A 22,231-nucleotide genomic window follows, 5' to 3' on the forward strand; every position below is an offset into this window, starting at 1 on the left:
GCAAAACTGGCTCAGTAAGTATAAAGTTCATGAAAGCTGAAAATAGCATATAAGGTGCATAGAATCTACTATGCAGATCTTAGTAACCAGTTATATGCTACAAAACGCGCAGTGTAGGTAAACTGATGACAAACCACCTGACAGCGTCTGAATCTTTGGAGGATTGACATTTGCAGTCTTTGGTTTGTATATACTTAAAGTACCGTAAATGAAGGAATCGTGCACTAGGAACAAGAGATAAGTGCTTTCCTGTCCAAATTCTCTCAGACCCTGCGTTTTCTTACAGCAATTTTGTTAAACGGCAATTTGGTGGGTAATTGCACGGAGGATTGCAGGAACTACATATTGATACTTGTGGTGAAACGCTCGACTTTCTTCAGAAGTAAATGGCTGTATAGTGAGGACAGAGAGTACCATATTCCGAATTTAGACGGCCTCAATGATTCATACTGATATCTCATAGCTTATCGCAATCCATAGTTAAGCACTTCTAATAGAGTGTAAACTCCGGTCTGTTTATTCTCCAGTATCTGGCACAGGGATTCACCATGTATTTGTTGAATGAGTTTGTTACAGTTCTATGTACCATGCATTTTGTGTGTCTGATCTGTGAGGAGCATGGTGCACCGACACTAGATCCTAATGAATTCTCATGATGATCGGGGAACAGAACTAATCTAAGTTTAAAATCACCTTTACTTGGAGGTGATCCACTCCGGGCATCCGGGTGAAAGATGATTCTTGCTTGAGATCTGAAGTGCCGCGGAAAGTACTGTGGGAGTCCCTTCCGCTCCCGCAGGAGAAGCAATCGTGAGAGCTGGTTTAAGGTCAGAAGCCGCAGGTGCAGGAGCCCAGGGAAACAAGAAGGGCGCCGCTGGAAGGTTGCGCGCTCATCGGCTGCGCTCCGGCTCCGATACCCGGAGCGGCCAGTAAGCGGCGCTGGGCCTCGGATTTGGTGGCCCCGAGGAGCGGGCTGCGGATTACCTGCAGCAGAGGGGAGCCGGCGAGCTCCTCCCCGCCCGTCCGCCCCCACTCCCCGCCCCCACCGCGGCACTCACCCGGGCTCCGCCAGCTCAGCGCACTCGCTCGGAGGAGCCGGGGCCGAGCAGTCCGCCTGCGGCAGGCGGGGCGTGCGAAGCCAGCGCGGCGGGGCTGCGGGGCCGCTTGCCCGCGTCCTCCGGGCCGGGTCGCCCTCCTCCCGCACAGTGCGGCGCAGGGAGGCTCCCGCCTCCGCCGCCCCCGCCCGCCGGCCTCCTCCTCCGCTCTGCAGGCGGGGACCGCCTGGCGCTCGGCACCCAGCAGCCTCGGACCCCTCCCGCCCCCGGCTCCCGGCAGCAGAAACAGCAGCAGCAGCAGACAGAGCGAGGGACCGCCGCCGCCAGCGACGCCGGGCTCCGCGGGGTTCGGGGGCCGGCCCCTGCGAGAAGGAGCAGAGCCATGGCCGATGGGGGCGAGGGCGAAGATGAGATCCAGTTCCTGCGAACTGTAAGCGCCGCGCGTCTCGGGTTCCCCGGAGGGGGGGCGGCTAGAGGGAGCCGGGGCATCCACTGGCCGGCTCCCGGCAGTGGGACGCGCGGGCGCGTAGGGGGCTGCCTCTGGCGGTGCGGGAGGAGGCGGGCAACTCCCGGGGGGCGCAAGTGTGCGTGCCGGGGCGAGGGAAGGGAGGGTGCGTGTCTGTGCGCCCGCGTGTAAAGCCCGGAGACCGAGCGTGGCCGGAGCGCGAAGAGCGGCCGGCGGCGCACCGGCTTGGTCCCAGGGCGCTGAGATCGGGAGCCCCGGAGCAGCGGGAGTCTGGAGACTCGGGGGCTGCCGATCCGGCCTGACCGGTCGGCGAGGCTGGGACCTTCGGGGCAGCCGGGGCACAGTGCAGACGGAGTGCGCGGTGCGGAGCGGGGACCAGCGGGGACGCGGTTGTTGCCCGGAATCCCGCCGCGGCGCGGTTTCTCGGCTTTCGCGTTAGACCCGCGCGCAGTCACGCATCCCGGGGATTCGCGCAGTTGGCGTTGCCGGGGTCGGGGAGGCGGGTGCAGGACGTGCCCCGAGACTGCCCCCAAGTCGAGGTGCTGCTCAGGGGAGAGAGCGTCGTCTCCGTGGACCTCGCGGTGCCTGGGTTCGGGCCGTTGGTGGTGCTGAGACTGCTCGCAGAACGTGGAAGGGATGGGAAGTGAGTGTCTGTGCACGCGCACGCGGGGGCGGCGAGGGACCTCGCGAACGCGTCGTTCTCTAAATGTTGGCTTATTGAACGCTGAGTGCAGCAAAGTGTGTGTGTGTGTGCGCGTGTGTGTAAGGGCAGGGAGGCTGCCTGGAATTTCCACACTGAGTGGCAGCAGGCAAAGGTTGGCTTCGCACTAATACAGTTTTTTCTCCTTAAGTACCCCTTGGCACTGCTCCTTCCTGTCGCCGATTTGTTCGAACGCTGCAGATACTTCCCTGGCTGAGGCTTTGGTCCCCTCGAAGCTGGGACTGGAGAGCCCCTTGGCAAAAGAAAATGTCGTAACTTCTGGTTAAGAATCGCCGTGTTAGCGTTTACAGCATCCTCTCGGTCTTTCCTTTCTCTGCACTTGCCTCCTCCTCTCCGAAGGATATTCCCTTCCAGGATTCCCTCCACCTCCCATCCCCCCGCCAAAGACTGCAGCTTCTCGTGTCTCTTCTTTCCCCAACAGTGAAAAAGCTGTCGGTGCCCACTTGCAATTACCCCACAGTCACAGACAATTAGAGCGAGACTTAGGTTTTGAAATATTAACCAGATAGCAACTTTTAGGTGCGAAAAGAGCCTAGATGATGTATTTGGGTCCCGAACGAGTGAAAACAGTACATTTGTTCAAGAGCATTCTAAGTGGCCTGTTTTTCCATTTAGCTCTTCTATTTTTTTTTTTTTTTTGCACTCACTTTTGCTTGGGGGTAGGGGCTTTAGAAAGAATAAAATCCAGGGTACACTTCAGATTGGCCAGTGATTTGATCTAATAGCTGCGAGTCATGCACCATTACATATGCTGTTGGTGGTACTACTGCTCCACCACCCAGCTCTAAAGAACCAGTTCAGGAAAACCTTGCTCATCAGGAGTATTTTAAGCCTGCTAGTAAGACAGTTTACCTTTATTTATTTATTTATTTTTTAGTGAAAAACGATATCGTTTTCTAATAACTAATAAAAAGCCACATGAAAAGATGTTTCTCAGTACTGTGAAAGCTTTTGTTTGGGTGGGTAAAATATTTAGTTGCTGTGTAATCTCTAAATTCAGTTTTTTTTCATACTCTATAGGGTTAAAATTAGCTAGAAAATTTTGGAAGGCTCTGTGCACTCAAGGGCTTCCTGCAGGCTTAAATGTTAGCGGAGCTCATGGAGGTGGTGTTATCAGAATACTTAATGGGGACCGAGGTAATGTGCTTGCTGATGGGCTTCTGTACATATAAAGTAATGTTAAGTCTGTGCCCCTGGACAGCTGCCTGTCAGCCCCAGCGACACCTTTGATAAGTGGGTCGTGGGTAGAGATCTGGCAGTCCTAGGCTGGGATTTTTCTTTTAATAAAACATCCGTAGGCTGTTGTGCTGATGATAAATGACCTTGAAGGAGGTAGCTTGATGGAGCAGGGGAATTTTTTTGGTGTGGTGTGGCATGAACATCTAAAAGGAAAACATGCCTTTCCCTCTAAATTTTAGTTTTAATACAGAAACTCTCAAACCCTTTATCACTCGTCTGTCTGCCCTTGCTCCTTTCTGTTTTATTCACTTAATCCGAGAATGTTGTTGGTTCAGAAATGTTAATGGAGTTAGGAATGGAGAGAATGTAGTTCTTACCTTTTTTTGGGAGGGGGAGCATTTTTTTCTCTGTTTTTTTGGTAGCCCAGGGAGTATTAACAACCTGCACACCTACATAAAATGGTTACAGATTATGGATAACTGTCCTGCTTTAAAAAAAAAAAAAAAGTCAAACTGTTAGTCATTAAAAGGCCATAATGGTGAATTTGACCAGACATGTAGTATATTCTTGGAGAAGGCAATGGCACCCCACTCCAGTATTCTTGCCTGGACAATCCCATGGATGGAGGAGCCTGGTAGACTGTAGCCCATGGGGTCGCTAAGAGTTGGACACCACTGAGTGACTTCACTTTCACTTTTCACTTTTATGCCTTGGAGAAGGAAATGGCAACCCACTCCAGTTTTCCTGCCTGGAGAGTCCCAGGGACTGGGGAGCCTGGTGGGCTTCCGTCTGTGGGGTCGGACAGAGTCGGACACGACTGAAGCAGCAGCAGCAGCAGCAGCAGCAGCAGCATCGAATATTCTGAGTAGAGCACCTTGAATATTTTCTTGGGTTTTTATTCAAGCACTGCAGTGCATTGTTGAGTCTTCGGCATCTTTGTGTCCACAGAAAGATTTTCTTCTTCCATCATCTTCTTGCAGAGGTTTAAGATCACTGTAAAAGAAGCAAAAGTGAAGCCTTGAATGGATTCCGTCCCTGAGTTATGTCTGCTGCTGTTAATTAATCAGTTAATTAATTCTTCATTTGTAAAGGGGAGTTTTGTCACTGTTTAGCCCCTGTTGGTCTCTCTCCTAGCTCTTTTCCGTTATGCAGTTGTGAGTTTGCTAATATTCCTTTTAAACGCTTAACACAGATGAAAGATTATCATCCATTCAGTGGCTTTCCCACCAGCTAGAAGCAAGCCTACTCTGATGTGTTTATCTGTGAGAGAAATTAAGAATATACATGTAAATGCTGAACGTGCTGGACACTTAGAAGAATCCTTTCGTGAAATACACCTTCAGCCCATAATGGATTTTATTCACTGTTATTTCCACACACAACCATGATTTGGGACGTGTTGTTTATTTTATTTTAAAAATATCCTTAGCTTACCAGAATAGCGATGATGGAATCCCTTAACTGTAAGCAAACAGTGATGTACAACACCAGAGTTGATTTTTCCCAAGTACTTCGCTTTTCTTTCATTTTGTGTAAGCACAGAGGAGTTATCTGGGGGTGTGCTGTGGCTTGTAGTTTTGCATTTATGCAAAGGTTGAGACTTCAGACTTAATCCAGGTTGCAGAAGTTCTTCTGGTAGGGATGTGTCTTCCTTTGCAGAATGAAATATTCACCATAGGTTTCTTCTCAGTGCTTCCATATCTGGCTTGCTGTTGATAGGAAGCTTCCCAGAAAGGATTCAGCAATTAATGGTGAAAGAAAGTGAAAGTCGCTCAGTCGTGTCCGACTCTGTGACTGCATGGACTGTGTAGTCCAGGGCATTCTCCAGGCCGCAGTACTGGAGTGGGTAGCCTTTCCCTCCTCCAGGAGATCTTCCCAACCCAGGGATCAAACCCAGGTCTCCCGAATTGCAGGTGGATTCTTTACCAGCTGAGCCACAGGAGTGATTATAAGGTGTAATTGCCAGTGGAACACAGGGAAATAGATCAGACTGGAATGTGTAGCCCCAGTTTGTAGAGGTCCAGGCAGGTTAATTGTACAGAGTCAGCTGCTCAGTGGTGTGGAACCAAGACTCAAACTCAGATCTTAGGTGGATGTCTTTTCCAGGAGAGAAAGCCTGCTTTATCAGCTGCGGAAGCGTGTTTTTGGTTTATAGCAAACAGGAGACACAGTCAGTTTTCTTGGCTGTGGGAATGTCGCAGAGTACAAACAAGATTCTGGGTGAGCACTTTTTGCTCCCTTGATAATGAAGGCATGAGGAGCTATCAGTAGATATGCACTGTGGTATTTTCTTTTTTTTCCCAAGGAACTGTTGGAAAGCCGACCCAGGCTTATTTTTTTCGCTTGTTTTTCTTAATCTAGAAATTGGTGTGTGCACATTGGCAGGAAGGGCAGGATCTGAAACACTTAGGGCACTAATTTACTTGACATTCCATCTTGTTTGTCCTTTGGCTTTAGATAAGTGTTTTTATCAAGGCTGAATTGCCAGAGAAAGGATTACAACTTCTGGGTGACTGTGCTTCTGTAAATAGCCCTTGGGGAAGAGGGAGTGATGACAAGGCACACATTTGTCTCCTGAAACTCTGACATTATGGAGATTTTGTTAATTAAAAAAAATTTGTTGAACACCTATGTGCATGGCATGATGCTGGGTGTTAAGGATTCAACGTAAGGAAAACAAGTGGTCTGCAATTATAATTGCAAAGCAAAGATTTAGAGGCTGGCATGGAACAATTAGATGGAAAAAGCAGATGTAGAAACGCTGAGATACTTGGGTAGGAAGAGACCGTTGGAAAACATTACCCTGTCTTCCCCTGTGTCTCTTTCCCCTGTCATTATGCAGATAAAGAAAAGCTCAGAGAGGTGAAATGGTTTGGAGTGACTGTCTTGGTTCAGGCCCCTATAATAGAATACCACGGACTGGGTGGTTTAAACAACACACATTTGTTTCTTATGGGTCTGGAGTTTGGTGGAGCCAAGATTAAGGGGCCAGCAGATCTAGTCTGTGGTGAGGACGCTCTTCCTGGTTTGAGATGTCTGTCTTCTTGTTGTATCCTCATATAGCTGAGAGAAAAATCATCTCTCTTATGTTTCTTCTATTTATTGTTAAACATTGGAAAAGACTCTGATGCTGGGAGGGATTGGGGGCAGGAAGAGAAGGGGACGACAGAGGATGAGTTGGCTGGATGGCATCACTGACTCGATGGACGTGAGTCTGAGTGAACTCCGGGAGTTGGTGATGGACAGGGAGGCCTGGCGTGCTGCGATCCATGGGGTTGCAAAGAGTCAGCGACTGAACTGAACGGAAACATTTTACATTAGAGTTTAGCAGATTCACAGTATTGTGATGGGTTCAGGTGCACACCAAAGTGACTCAGCCATACATACACATGTATCCTCTCTCCCAAACTCCTCTCACATCCAGGCTGCCATATAACATTGAGCACAGTTTCCCCGTGCTATACTGGTTGATTATCCACTTAAAATACAGCAGTGTGTGCATGCTGATCCCCAACTCCCTAATTATCCTTTCCCCTCATCCTTTCCCTCCTGGTAACCATAACTTCATTCTCCAAGTCTGTGAGTCTGTTGTTTCTTATAAGGGCACTAACACCATTAACAAGGGTTCCACCCTCTCCTACTTCCTGATACTGTCCCCTTGGGAGTTAGGATTTCAACACAGGAGACTTGGGGGTATGCAAACATTCAGCCCATAACAGCAGCATTAGAGTAATGCAAAGGATGTGAAAATCTCTGAAGAATCGCTCATAATTCTGGATTATTAGCACAGCCTTCTTTGTACAGGAGATCTAAGTCCACCTGTTCCATTTTTTACTTATCGTCCCCTTCACAGGGTTCATTGTCTAAATCTGGCCTCTTGTCCTAGCTGCTGACAAGGACATTTCTTTCTTCCTTCCTAAAGTTGCAATCCCGCTTGTGTCCCAGATCTCAGTACAGTACTTGCTCGCTGGTCCACAATGCGAATCTTGCCTGCATTCCATCCTTTCTCTGCCTCCCTCTCCACGTGTTCCCTCTGGTCAATCTTGAATCAGGCTAAGTTCTTCTGTCTTAAAATTCCTTTGTTTGACCCTAGCCTTCTTTCACCGCTCAACTCCTTAAGATGTGGTCTCCACCCACTGCTTGTCTCCAGCACTCCAGGTAATTGTTAGCTCACTTCTGTTAAAATCACTTGAGTAGATGATATGACGGTAACCTCCTCTGTGCCAAATCTGAATGTTCCCCCCACCCGTGTTCATGGAGACCTCACCAACTCTACTAACCTGGCTCTCCTTTGGGAAGCTCCTCTGTCTGCCTCTGGAGCTAGGATACGTTTTAAGTTATTTTTGTACATTTCCTGTCACACTTTTTTGGGTTCTTTTCACTTTGTCTACTCCAAATCTTCAGTTGTCCCCAAAGATGCCGTCCTATTTCTAGTTCTCACTCTTCTGCCTTCGTGAGCTTATCTGTGCCTCACCGTCTGGGATCCTTGGAGGAATAGAGTTTGAAAAGCATAACAGTGGCTTCATCCAGCTCTGGGAAGCGGAGGAATGACACGAACTTTCCCAATGCTGTTTCTTTGCATAGAAGCACCCCTCCCAGATCTGCTGGCCTTTGCACTCTCGTCTCCAGCTGCCTGCGGCCTGTTTAACTCCCCTCCTGCCCTGTGCACAGCATCCTGAGTATGTGTGCATTCTCTCGCCCAGTGGCTCTCCTTCCCCGTGGCTGTGCACTGGCCAGTGGGTCTGGCTGAAACATACCGGTGTGCTCCTAATCTCCAGAAAAGCACCTGAATCCACCAGGACCTAGTTTAGGGACTCAGGAAAGTTTCTAAAAGTTTTCCTTAGAACCTAAAGGTACTAAGTGCATCAGTTCAGTTCCTTTTGTTCCTCTCATCCTTGACTTGTCTTCACCGCCTGTCACTGTCTCCCTGGCCGCCTGGCTCAGGTTTAGGCTTCTTTCACACCCCGGCACTTGTGCTAGCCCTCATCATTCCCCCTTTCCCAGCCACTGCAGCTCACCTTGAATCCTCCTGCCCTTGCGGCCCCTTAACCCCCTGTGTTCCTGCCACCACTCCTTGCTTCTGAATTCCTGGCACACACAGTCTGACTTCTCTCGTCGAATCTGAATAATCTGATTCTTGACACCTTACTTGGGTTCCCCATCATGCAAGGTCTCACCCTTGTGAGGAAATAAAGAGAGCAAAGTGACCGAGACAAGTGAACGGAGCAAGAAAGGGCATAATGGAAGGACTAAGTGAGTCTGAGTGATAGGGGCTGCCCAGGAGAGACCCTGGGCTCATTTCCCAATCTGTTCTTCAAATGACAAGCTTCTAGATGGTGAGGTGATTTCCTGGGCATCACAGGGGCATCCAGTGGAGAGATGTTACCCATTTACTTTCGTCTTTATTAATTATGGGAAGAATGTTGGGATGGGGACTTAGCCAGTAAGTGATTGGATAACCTTGGGATTGGAGAGGGTCCCATAAAAATTCTTTCGGGAACTGAAAAATGGGGAATTGTTTACCTCTGAGCGGCTCATTGTCTTGTTAAGAGTCCTGGGGTCAGCCAGACTCAAACCATTTAGAAGAATGAGTGTAATAAAACCTTGCCCCGGGACTGGACATCACATTTTTTTTTTTTTCACAATATCATCCATTGTCATTTATTTGTAATAAGCAGTCAAACAAATGCATTAGATTCAGAATCTGGAAGCTGAAGGATAGTTTCTTCTATATATTTTTTCCCTTATGCTTTCAACAAATATATATTTTGTACCTATGATGCGCTATATATAACAAGCACATCAGCTATTATTGTGGATTAAAAAAAATTTCATATGAGCATTGGCTGCTTAGAAGTTCATAGACAAATAAAGGGCCCTTTAGCGCAAGCAGAGAACATCATATGTTAATAATACATTCTGTGAACAAATATTGGACATGCATACTTTGGGTGATTCTGGGGGTCCCTGGGTATTTTAGCCTTTGTGGATCACAGCATCAGCAACTAAACTCGTAGTGATGTCTCGCTCTCCAGCCTCTCAGCTTTGAAGCACTTTTCTGGTTTCCCCTTTTTCTCTTGGGCTGGTGAAGAATTGACCCGTACTTCTGGGGTTTCCTAAACAGTATAGATAGGTGGCCTCAAAGCCCAGATTAAAAAGCTGCTCTTCGTGCTTCCAGTGGCCCAGTAAGAGTCCTACAATGATGTTACTTCTGGAAATCGAAACTTGAAGTTTTCCATGTTGCTGACTTGGGGTGTTCAGGGGACTGGCACAGAGTTGCCTCCATGCCCATTATCCAAGCAGAGTTCTGTCCACAGAGCAGGAACCACTGACACGTGTGCCCAGATGAGACCTCCACTAGGCGACGATGCCTGGCACCTCCTGTCCCCAGGCAGTGATCAGTATTTGCCAGTTTCCTGAAGAAGACCTTAACTCTCGCTGGGGAGCCAAGGCGGACACAGGGCACAGTGAGGGGAACCCTAGAAAGTACCGTAGGAGCTCAGAGGATGATGGGCCTTGCTGGGTTTGGAGAGGGTTGAGGCAGGACTTACCTCCTAGGTGCTGTGAGCACTCCTTGTCCACAGGGATAAGCACTTCCTAGTGTGGTCGGAGAGCGGGGGACACAGGTTCAGAATCCTCATCCGCCTGGGAGGAGGAACAAACCTTTGTTGTCTATTTATTGATATTTGTTCTCCTACGGCAAGCACTTTTATTTTTCCCCTTAAAGGAGTTTGTGATCTTAAAAACTTTGTTTTTGCGCGTTGGTTCCACGTCTAATGCTATTGCAAGTTTTTTTTTTTTGAAGGTTGTTTTTGTGAACTTTGTTGCTTTTTAAAATTACTTTGTATTGAAATATAGTTGCTTTACAGTGCTGTGTTAGTTCTACTGTATATCGAAGTGAATTAGCTAGACATATACATATATCCCTTCTGTTTTGGATTTCCTTCCCATTTAGGTCACCACGGAGCACTGAGTAGAGTTCTCTGAGCTGTACAGTAGGTTCTCATTAAGTATCTGTTTTATGTGGTGGTGGTGGTTTAGTTGCTAAGTTGTGTCTGAATGTTTGTGACCCCACGGCTCCTCTGTTCATGGGATTTCCCAGACTAGAATACTGGAGTGGGTTGCCATTTCCTTCTTCAGGGGCTCTGCTCGACACAGCGGTTGAACTCAAGTCCTCTGCTTGGCAGGTGGGTTCTTTACCACTGAGGCACCTGGGAAGCCCAAAAGCCCAATCTATTTTATACATAGTATCAGAGTATATATATATATCCTAATACATATATATCAATATGAGATGATATATATATATATAAATCCTAATATATTCATATATCCTAGTGTATATATACATAATATATATATATCAACCCTAATCTCCCAGTTTATTTCCCCCTGGATTTAGAATCAGACTCATATAGTTTGCATGAACTCACGAGTTTCACTCATTTTTAATACACAGCCAAAGCCACAAAGTAAAAGGTATTTTTGAGAGCACAAAGAAAAAGAGATAAGAAAAAAGACAAAAATCCAGGAAAAAAAAATCAAATCATTGATGTTGAGTAAATTGGGCCATTGTTAAATAGGTACTGAATGTCACGCTGAGCTTCTAGTCATTAAAAGTTGTGCTCACTTGTTTTCCACAGTGGATTTATGGTGATCAAAATATGACCTCTTTTAAATTTTACTAAAGTCTGTGTTTATTTTACACACGCAAAGACATTTTCATGAGGAAATTTTGGTCACACACACGAAAGAAAGATAGTACTCCATATTTCTTTTTACCAAATTTTGATCATAAAGTACTTCAGGGACACGTACAATTATGATCCCCTCGGGTAGAAGACAGTCGTTTTAGAGAAGAACAGCACGTTGAAGGATGATTAGGGTACTTGAAAACGTTAGCAGGGACAGATCCTCGCCCACACTCACTGAATTGAATCCTCAGCGCTCTTTTATCTCTCTCCTTGTTATCATATAGAATATTCCCTCCATCCCCTCTGGTCCTGGACACATCTGACATGATTTGTCTTTTAAGACGGTGCCTGTTGTTGGGAGTTATGATCGGCTTACAAGTTCTGGCTTGTAGGTTCAGTGACGTGTCAGGAGAACATTTCCTCTTGAGTCGCAGATGACTGAAGAGCTGGAATGAGCTGTTTCTGATTGATGGCTGTCAAAGAAGCTTAAAGCCTTCAGTTCTGCTGCTGTCTTCTCTGTGACGGTAAAGGGGACCATCATCTCCTGAAGACGGGGTATTATTACTGAGTTTAAAAGTCTCGCTGCTGCTTCAGACAAGTGCATCGCTCAGGAAAGCCTGCAAACAGCAGCCCAGCTTGAGTCCTTCTCATGCAAAAGAGGACGAATGAACTGGGAAAGGAGAAGCAGTAGTTGTGGTCCCATCCCTTTCTGCTCCAGTGTTCTGTCTTGTCTGTGTTTTTTACCCTGTGAGGCTGCTTTAGTATCCACCCATCTGTCTGCCTATCTGTTTGAGGTACAGTTCACAAATACCATTTTATTAGTTTCAGACGTGCAACATAATTATAGTGATATCTGTATAGATTGCAAAATGGCCAGCATGTTTGGTTGAACATCCGTCACCACATGTAAAGATTTTATATTTTTTTCTGTGATAGGATCTTTCCTGTGGTAGGAACATTTTTGCACTCATTTCACATGCTAGCAAGGTAATCTCGAAATCCTTCAAGCTAGGTTTCAATAGCATGTGAACTGAGAATTTCCAGATATACAAGCCGGATTTAGAAAAGGCAGAGGAATCAGAGATCAAATTGCCAACATCCGCTGGATCATAGAGAAGGCAAGGGAATTCCAGAAAAACATCTATTTCTGCTTCATTGACTATGCTCAATCCTTTGACTGTGTGGATCACAACAAACTGTGGAAAATTCTTAAAGAGATGGGAATGCCAGATCATTTTACCTGCCTCCTGAGAAACCTGTCTGCAGGTGAAGAAGCAACAGTTAGAACTGGACATGGAACAAAAGACTAGTTCAGAATTTGGAAAGTAGTATGTAAAGGCTGTGTATCATTACCCTGCTTATTTAACTTATATGCAGAGTACATTATGTGAAATGTCAGGCTGTATGACTCACAAGCTGGAATCAAGATTGCTGGAGAAATATCAACAACCTCAGATATGCAGATGATACCACTCTTAATGGCAGAAAGTGAAGAGGAGCTAAAGGGCCTCTTGATGAGAATGAAAGAGGAGAGTGAAAAAGCTGGCTTAAAACTCAACATTAAAAACACTAAGATCATGGCATCCAGTCCCATCACTTAATGGCAGATAGATAGGGAAAAAGTGTAAACAGTGACAGATTTTATCTTCTTGGACTCCATTATCACTATGGACAGCGACTGCAGCCAGGAAATGAAAAGATGCTTGCTCCTGGAAAGAAAAGCTACAACAAAGCTAGACAGCGTTTAAATAGCAAAGATGTCACTTCGCCAACAAAGATCCATTTACTCAAAGCTGTTGTTTTTCCAGTAGTCATGTATGGATGTGAGAGCTGGACCATAAAGAAGGCTGCGTGCTAAAGAACTGATGCTTTTGAACTGTGGTGCTGGAGAAGACTCTTGAGGGTTCCTTGGACTGCAAGGAGGTCAAACCAGTTAATCCTGAAAGAAATGAACCCTGAATATTCATTGAAAGGACTGATGTCGAAGCTGAAGCTTCAATACTTTGGCCACCGGATGGAGCTGAAGCTCCAAGACTTTGGCCACTGACTCATTGGAAAAGACCATGATGCTGGGAAAGATTGAAGGCAGGAGGAGAAGGGGGTGACTGAGGATGAGATGGTTGGATGGCATCACCGACTCAATGGACAGGTTTGAGCAAATTCCAGGAAATCGTGAAGGACAGGAAAGCCTGGTGTGCTACAGTCCATTGGGGTCGCAGACAGACATGACTGAACAACAGCAACAGGTACTTTTAAGATCTTCTGTCTTAGCAACTTCCACACACACAATACAGTAATATCATACTGACTGTAATCACCATGCCTTACATAATATTCCTGTGTTAGTTGCTCGGTCGTGTCCAACTCTCAGCAACCCCATGGACTGTAGCCCGCCAAGGCTCCTCTGCCCGTGGAATTCTCCAGGCAAGAGTACTGGAGTGGGTTGCCATTTCCTTCTCCAGGGGATCTTCCTGACCCAGGGATTGAACCCGGGTATCCTGCATTGCAGACAGATGCTTTACCGTCTGAGCTACTAGGGAAGCCCCTAGTATTATATTCCTAGGACTTATTTATTTTATAACTAAAATCAAGGAGTTTTGTACCTTTTGACTTCCTTCATCCATTTTGCCGCCGCCCCCCCCCCTTCCTCCCTAGCAACCACCAATTTGTTCTCTGTGAGTCTGGTGGTTTTGTTTTTAGTTTCCCATTATAAGTGAGATTGTACAGTATTGTCTTTGTCTGACTTGTTTCACTTAGCTTAATACCCTCATGGTCCACTTGTATTGTTGCAGATGACAAGATTTCATTCTTTTTTATGGCTGAATGATACTTCCTTGTGTGTGTATTTGATTCATTCATAGAAAGACTCAGAAGTGGGATTTTGGATCATACGGTAGTTCTTTCTATTTTCAGTTTTTTGAGGATTCTCAGTACTGTTTTCCATAGTGGCTGAACCAGTTTATATTCCCACCAACATCACACAAGAGTTTTCTTTTCCTTGTATCTTTACCAACACTTATTATTTCTTGTCTTTTTGAGAAAAGCGATTCTAATGGGGTTATGTGATAGTTCTTTTTTTTTTTTGTTTTGCCATTGTACATATCTTCCTTGTTGATTTAGCTCACTGTGGTTTTGAGTAATCTTTTCTTTGAGTTCATTTTGAAATATTTTTGGAGTACCTTCTGTGTACCAGGGGCCGTTCTGTGTGCTAGAACTCCAATATATCTGAGCTTGTTCCTGAGTTTCTTTTTTTTTTAAAGATTGTTGTATTAAAGTATAGTTGATTTACAATGTTGTATTAATTTCTGCTGTATAGCAGAGCGACTCAGTTATACATACATACATACATTCTTTTTCATATTCTCTTCCATTGTGATTTATCACAGGATATTGAATACAGTCCCCTGCGCTATACAGTGGGACCTCATTATTTATCCTTCCTGTGTGTAATACTTTGCATCTGCTAATCCCCAACTCCCAGTCCATCCCTTCTCTCCCCCTTGGCCTGAGCTTCTTACATTTGGTGGGTTGGATGGGGAATCAGGAGAGAGGAAATGTTCTACTACAAAGTAGGCATGAGACAGAGCTGGTGTGGGAGACGATGCTGAGGAAGCAGGGGTCCACGTCTGTAATGAAGGTGGTCTAAGTCTTCATGGAGGAGACAGCATTTACAGTCACACAGTTTTCAGATTGAAAAGGAGCTTTGGTCTAACTCCGTGATTTGTAGTGATGGAACATGAAAGTAATCTTTGGCTACCATTTATTTGGCTCAGGATTGCCACCATGCATCTGACTCCCAGAGCAATTCATTTAGTCCATAAAGCAGTTAATTGCTGTTGTACAGATCAAGAAACTGAGCTGTAGGTAGTGAAATGACTTACTTCAGGTCAGTTCATGAGTAAGCGATGCTGGTGGTGAGCCCAAGGTCTTTCTGATGCCAAAACCCTTTTCTTTCCTTTCCTCCTTCCTTCCTCCCTTCCAGTAGTCAGGGAACACTGTGAAAGGCTAAATTTGGCCAATAATGAAAAGAATCGTGGGTGCCCTGTTCTCCATCAGTCCCTCATTTGAGTTATCTTTACCTTTCATTCAACTTTGAGCTATTTTACAACTCTTAAGTTGTAGAAAACTGATGGTAATGGTTCCTGGATCTTAGATTCTTGTTCAGAGAAAATGCAGATTGTATTTGGTGGCATGCAGGTTGGATACTGAGCAGTTTTGCACTCAGCAAGCAAATTCATTTCAGGTTTCCTGATGGATGCATATATTCGTATGTTCTTTGGATTTTCCTTTGAACGTGTGGTAACGTCACACTGGTGCTTTCATTTAATTATGAATTCAGTAAAATTTTAAACATATGTGTGTTTCTGTTTGAGTGCTGCTTTTCCCAGGAAAAAATTATCTTTCATGTCACTCATATACCCTTTAAAGATGGATAGGATTTTGGTGAATTAGTCTGGGCAGGTGGGCAGACAGGATCCCGGGGGAGAAGGGATGTAAGTAGAGGCAGTGGGTTGGTACTGTCTGTTTTCTCATCCTTGGTGCTTTTTTTCACTCGTCTCTGACCTGCTTTGTGTCCAGGAGGCGCTTGTTTCTGCTGAGTGCCAGGGAGCTCTCATCACTTCTGCTCATTGCTTCAGATGGAGGCCTGGTACCAGCTTCCCACTGTGGCTGGTCGCTGGGTATCTCTCCCTCTCTGTTGGGCTCCAGTACCCTCCATGCTCACTCTTTGATCTCTTCATTCAGTGCCTTTTAAAGAAGCCCTTTGAGATTGCTGTTTCTTTTCTTGGCAGGATTCTGATGGAAACAGCCAGAAATACGTGGGGCCATGTTTGGGAAAGAGATGATGTGAGAGTGTGGGCTGGGCTAATCCCTGAAGGGTGGGAACTTGAGACCACCAGGGACAGGGATTTATGCTGAATTTATAAGGTAAGAAAGGCTCTTAAAGTTATTATTATTATTTTTTCTCCTCTCTCATGAGAGAAATGGGTCAGAGCTGTCTGTTAGGAAGATTAATGTGGCAGCAATTTATAAAATAAATTGGGATATAGCAAGATCCGAGAGAGACCAGAGCTAAGAAGCCTATTAAGAACAGTCACCATGTACTCAGTGCAAGATAATTCAGCCTGAATTTGTGTGGTGGTTGTGGGAATGAAAAAGAGGGGGAAGACTTAAGAGATGCTGTCCTGGAGAAAGGGTGTACAGGGTTGAGTGGTAATGGATTCGATGTGAGGAGAAGCAAGAGATAGGGATGAGCCTGGGACTCAAACAGACATGGTCCAAGTGGACGTCTTAGGGGAAGGTGGTGGGTTGGTTTGAGACATCCTGATTTTAAGGTATGTTTTGGTTCAATTTGCATCCCTCTCCAAATGTTTCAATAGGAGTCTTAGCCCTCAGGACCGCAGAATGTGGTCTTACGTGGAGACAGGGTCTTTACATAGGTAGGGAAGCTAAAATGAGGTCATAAGGGTGGGCTTTGGGGCTTCCCAGGTAGTGGTGAAGAATCTGCCTGCTAATGCAGGAGACACAGGAGACGCAGGTTCAATCCTTGGGTCAGGAAGATCCCCTAGAGGAAGAAATGGCAACCTGCTCCAGTATTCTTGCCTGGAGAATCCCATGGAGCCTGGTGGGCTACAGTCCATGGTTTCACGAAGAGTTGTACATGGCTGAGCATGCACAGCTGCAAGGGTAGGCTCTACTACAGTATGACCTGGTATCTTTATAAAAAAGGGGAAATTTGGGCTCAGACACGTGCAGAGGGAAGCTGATGTGAAGGTATACAGGGAGCAGACCGCGGGAAGACAGGTGCACTGGAGCGATGCCTCTCTGAGCTGGGGGACGCCGAGGGCCGCCAGCAGCCAGGAGGGAGGCCGGGAACGGGTGCTCCCTCACAGCCTCGCCGAGACCTAAGATTTGGATACCGCTGCTGTGATAGCAAAGCCACGGAAACGGATGGGTTCTCAGACAACGAGGGCGTGGGAAGCAGAGTTAGAAGACACAGGTAGATATCACCGATGGACGAGGAGGACGAGGAGGAGAGGTGGTAGCTTGAAGGGGAAGCAAGGTTGACAGAAAGCTACTGATTACTCCTGCCCCCTTTTTTTTCCTTACGGGAGAGCCCATAATCTATTGATGATATCAGTGGAGCAACGGCCTAGATACGGGTCAGGCTAGAGACTGCCCCACCCTCCACCTGCTGCCATAATTGTGCACACAAGTACATGGACACATCCTCTCTTTTAGCAGAGAATTACTTACTACTTTGCCTCGTTTGAGCGCACACACTATCTTCATTTGGTTTTAGGTTAGCTTCGCAAGCTTTCCTTTTCTGCTGGGAACCTTGCAGTAAGCAATTAAACTTAGAGCTTCATTGATCCTAAGCTGGGCGTGTTTTGTTTGGATGTTGCATGGGGCTGGTGATTAAATAATCCAGCCTAGCATATCCATTAGGACGAGTGGGAGAAGTTCATCTCGCTAGCGGCTTTATTTATTTTTTTCCATAGCTACTGATTCAAAAAGATTGCAGGGTATATGTACATTTTTACAAATAATTTTCAGCAAATGGAATATGCTAGAATGGTTTTCTGACAGCTCAGATCAGGGGAACATGTCAGAATATCTTAGAAGACAAAATGGTTCTTCTGGTAACAACTGCCCTTGGCTCTCCTACCGTGTTACATAGTTTAGCTGGCTATGTCAATTTCAGTAATTTTTCAGAGAATTAAGCAATTTACATTTTTCTGAGATATTTTAATTCCCATAAAGCTTACATGTTAATTTAATTGGCAGCACACCACAGATACAATTTATAGCTTGCAAAGATCTGTTTTGAAAAAAAAAATTTGAGCAGTAAGTATATATAGCATTTCAGTGTGCAAATCCCAGTGGGTTTCATACTTAACATCAGTGATATAAAAGTAAAAGCTTTCAACAGAGGTCTGCACTTAACAACAAAGAATTGTCTTAATCTCTTCAGGGCCTCAATCATTGCTCACAACAAGGTCTGAAAAGAAAACTCCTTTTGAGATGATGGTTGTTATAGGATCTTCTCAACTAGCCAAACTGCATGCTGACCATGTATCACACACATAATTAAGATAAAGACACATCACCTTTGCCTCTATCAAGTTAGATACAGCACATCTTACCTTTTCTAGTGGTGGTGGTAGTGGCAAAGAACCCTCCTGCCGACGCAGGAGATGTAAGAGACGTGGGTTCGATTCCTGGGTTGGGGAGATCCCCTGCAGGAGGGCGTGGCGACCCTCTCCAGTATTCTTGCCTGGAGAATACCATGGACAGAGGAACCTGGTGGGCTATGACCACAGGATCGCACAGAGCTGGACACAACTGAAGCAGCTTAGCACACTGCAGCACACACAGGTACGTGATGTATAGTAAAATGAAAGTCAATGTCGCTCAGTCGTGCCCGACTCTGCAAACCCGTGGACTGTAGCCTACCAGGTTCCTCTGTCCATGGGATTTTCCAGGCAAGAATACTGGAATGGGTTGCCATTTCCTTCTCCAGGAGATCTTCCCAACCCAGGGATCGAACCCAGGGATCGAACCCAGGTCTCCTGCATTGTAGGCAGACGGTTTACCGTCTGAGCCGCCGGGGAAGACCCAAGTGGTGTATATGTGTCTGCCAAGTGTTAGTTAAATTCACATGGTCTGTACTTTTTTAAGAACGTTCTTCAACCAGTAATGCACTAGGTGAAGTGTTCAGTCATGCTATCTGTTTCTTGGTCTTGCCCAGCTAGGCCCAGGACTGCCAGGATTTGCTGGGCTTGGGAGATCCTCAGAGTTTAAAGGTCAAGGACTCTACCTTTCACTCTTCTCCGTGCCAGAATTAAATGTTAGAATGGGCTCTCACTCAGACTTACCCAATCACACCTGTCCAGCTCTGCCTCCTTTCCTAGAGAAGGAAACTACTCTTGTGCAAATATAAAAGAGGATTTTGGAAATTAATGGAAGGAAAAGAGGTGTTGGGCCGTATAATCTAGAGACTTCTTCCTCTCTACCTCTGGGACTCTATCGTCTTTTTTCCTGGTTCTGCTGCTTCCAGATCCTGGTCGAAAGAAGGGGAGATGAGGGTGGTAATAGTCAGGCACAAATTAGAAGATGGTGAGACAGCTTCCCAACATTTTCATTGTAGGATGATAACAGTACTGTGTCTGCTGTTAGTAGAACATCTTCCAGTTTTGGTCCTGCCAAGGACTTTTTCAACGGAACAACATTTTGAGAATTTCACTTGGTTGGCAGAACAAGAAATTGAGCATAAGATCTCACAAACGGAAGTACGGCTCTGGAGAGGCCTCCAGCAAAGCCATGAATGTTGGTAGAGAATGGTACCGACGATTCAGTACAGGACGCCGGCTTCATGCAGGCACACAGTAGGGACAGAGCAGGGCCATCCCGTGTCTGTTTCTCTATACATGTGAGCAGTCTGAAGCCCAGAGTTTTGTAAGAGGGGGTGGTGTGTATGTAGGCAAGCTGGATGACTGAGGATAAACTCAGGATACAGAAATGGATTTTCAGATCTTAGCATTAGTGATAGTTTATGCTGTTGCCTTCTGATATGAATAATGGAGCAAACTAAAGTCTGACCAAAAGAGCCTGCTAAATAAATCAAAGGGAAGGATTTGCAGATCTTTGCGTAAAAGAGAAAATGAATAATGGCACCCTCTTCCGCTTGTTCAGACCATCAGAGTCAAGAACTCTGCTTAATTTAGCGGGACAACTTCCAAAGAAGGGCCTGGTACTGTGGATAAATGGAGTCTAGTTTTAAGGTTAGATAAATTCAGCCAATTTTTATGGGTAGGGGAAAATGATTGCTCAAGTCTTTTTGATAAGATTCTTCTGTGTCATGAACTGAAATATCACAAGTGTAGCAGTTTTTCATGTGGGTGAGGAAGAGAGAAAAGTTACTGTAAATTATAGGAGACAGAGGCTATATTTTTTGAGGTAGGTGATGAATTAAGTGTTCAGGCTCTCATTTTTTATTTAACTACATTTTTATTTAATTGATTTGTGGTTTCTCCAGTTCATTATGAAGGCTATAAATATTGGATTGACCATATGTTAAACTGATGTTTTCATTGAATGGGAATATTATGAATGTATTGGATGGGCCCGCAATATGTATGCATGTTCCTGCATTTACCAACGACGGATTAATATTTACTACCTCCTGTGTGTTAAGTATTTGTGAGGGGCTAAGCTTATCTTAAACCTTTCTTCTTTTGTATTTTTTTATCTCAGTTGCCAGCAGCACTTTATTTTTTCTTTTCACCATCCTGTTCTGTAGCTTCCTTGCTCCCTTTTGCCCAGATGGGGCTTCCTAGGTGGCGCTCCTGGATTGGTGGGTGGGTTATTTACCACTAGTGCCACTGCTGAATTTTCCAAATTTGCTGATACATTTAGTGCAGCACTGCCATAGCATCCCCTTTTAGGATTGGAAAAAGCTCAGCTGGAATTCCGTCACCTCCACTAGCTTTGTTTGTAGTGATGCTTCCTAAGGCCCGCTTGACTTCACACTCCAGGATGTCTGGCTCTAGGTGAGTGACCACACCATCGTGGTTATCCTGGTCACTAAGCCCTTTTTGTATAGTTCTCCGGTGTATTCTTGCCACCTTTTCTAAATCTCTTCTGCTTCTCTTAGGTCCTTACTGTTCCTGTCCTTCATTGTGCCCATCCTTGCATGAAATGTTCCCTTGATCCCTCCAATTTTCTTGAAGAGATCTCTAGTTTTTCTGATTCTGTTGTTTTCCTCTAGTTCTTTGCATTATTCATTTAAGAAGGCCTTCTTGTGTCTCCTTGCTTTTCTCTGGAACTCTGCATTCTGTTGGGTATATCTTTCCCTTTCTCCCTTGCTTTTCACTTCTCTTCTTTCCTCAGCTATTTGTTAAGCCTCCTCAGAAAACCACTTTACTTTCTTACATTTCTTTTTCTTTGGGATGGTTTTGGTCACCACCTTCTATACAATGTTATGAACCTCTGTCCATAGTTTTTCAGGCTGTCTATCATATCTAGTCCCTTGAATGTATTCGTCACGTCCACTGTATAATCATAGTGAAGTGAAGTGAAAGTCACTCAGTGGTGTCCAACTCTTTGCAACCCCATGAACTATACAGTCCATGGAATTCTCCAGGCCAGAATACTGGTGTGGGTAGCCTTTCCCTTCTCCATGGGATCTTCCTAGCCCAGGGATCAAACCCAGGTCTCCCGCATTGTGGGCAGATTCTTTACCAGCTGAGGCACCAGGGAAGCCCAAGGATACTGGAGTGGGTAGCCTATCCCTTCTCTAGCAGATCTTGCCAACTCAGTAATCGAACTGGGGTCTCTTGCATTGCAGGCAGACTCTTTACTGACTGAGCTATCAGGGAAGCCTGTATAATCATAAAGAGTTTGATTTAGGTCATACCTGAATGTCTGAATGATTTTCCCTACTTTCTTCAATTTAAGCCTGAATTTGCAATAAGGAGCTCATGATCTGAGCCACAGTCAGCTCCTGGTCTTGTTTTTGCTGACTATATAGAGCTTCTCCATCTTTGGCTGTAAAGAATATAATCAATCTGATTTCAGTGTTGACCATCTGGTGATGTCCATGTGTACAGTCATCTCTTGTGTTGTGTGCTCTCTTAACAAAACTCTTCCTTAGCCTTTGCCCTGCTTCATTTTGTCCTCCAAGGCAAAACTTGCTGTTCACTCCAGGTATCTCTTCCTACTTTTGCAGCATTGAGCGATGACAATTATGAGCCAGCATCAGATGCATCTCACAGACACAGTATTAAGCCAAAGAAAACAACCACAAAAGAGCATATATGATATCATCCTACTTATATAAACTAAAAACAGGCGGAACAGATCTATTTTGCTAGAAGTCAGAATATTGGTACCTTTGGAGATGCAGGTACTTACTGTGCAGGAGTCTGAGGGAGGCTTCTAGGTCTGATCTGAGTCGTGGTAACACACGTGTGTTCACATTGCAGAAGTTCTGCAAGCTGTACTTTTCAGATATACGTACCTTACTGTACATGAATGTTTTATACTACGCTTTAATTTTAAAAGTTTTTTTTTAATGTACTTAACTTTAATAGGAAAAAAGAGTCTATGAGAGGCA

The 22,231-nt window shown here is 45.3% G+C and overlaps 1 protein-coding gene across 1 annotated transcript in view; it reads left to right on the plus strand.

Moving 5' to 3' along the window:
• The first annotated feature begins 1,353 nt into the window (after nt 1-1,353).
• RYR2 (ryanodine receptor 2) overlaps nt 1,354-22,231 on the plus strand; it is an 810,976-nt gene continuing 790,098 nt past the window's right edge. Inside the window, exon 1 of the mRNA XM_060406755.1 lies at nt 1,354-1,485. Within this exon, the coding sequence (XP_060262738.1) occupies nt 1,438-1,485 (48 nt within the window). The 5' untranslated portion in view covers nt 1,354-1,437. The remainder of the gene's footprint in view (nt 1,486-22,231) is intronic.

This window comes from Ovis aries, chromosome 25 (genome assembly GCF_016772045.2).
Source record: "Ovis aries strain OAR_USU_Benz2616 breed Rambouillet chromosome 25, ARS-UI_Ramb_v3.0, whole genome shotgun sequence".
Taxonomy (NCBI): domain Eukaryota; kingdom Metazoa; phylum Chordata; class Mammalia; order Artiodactyla; family Bovidae; genus Ovis; species Ovis aries.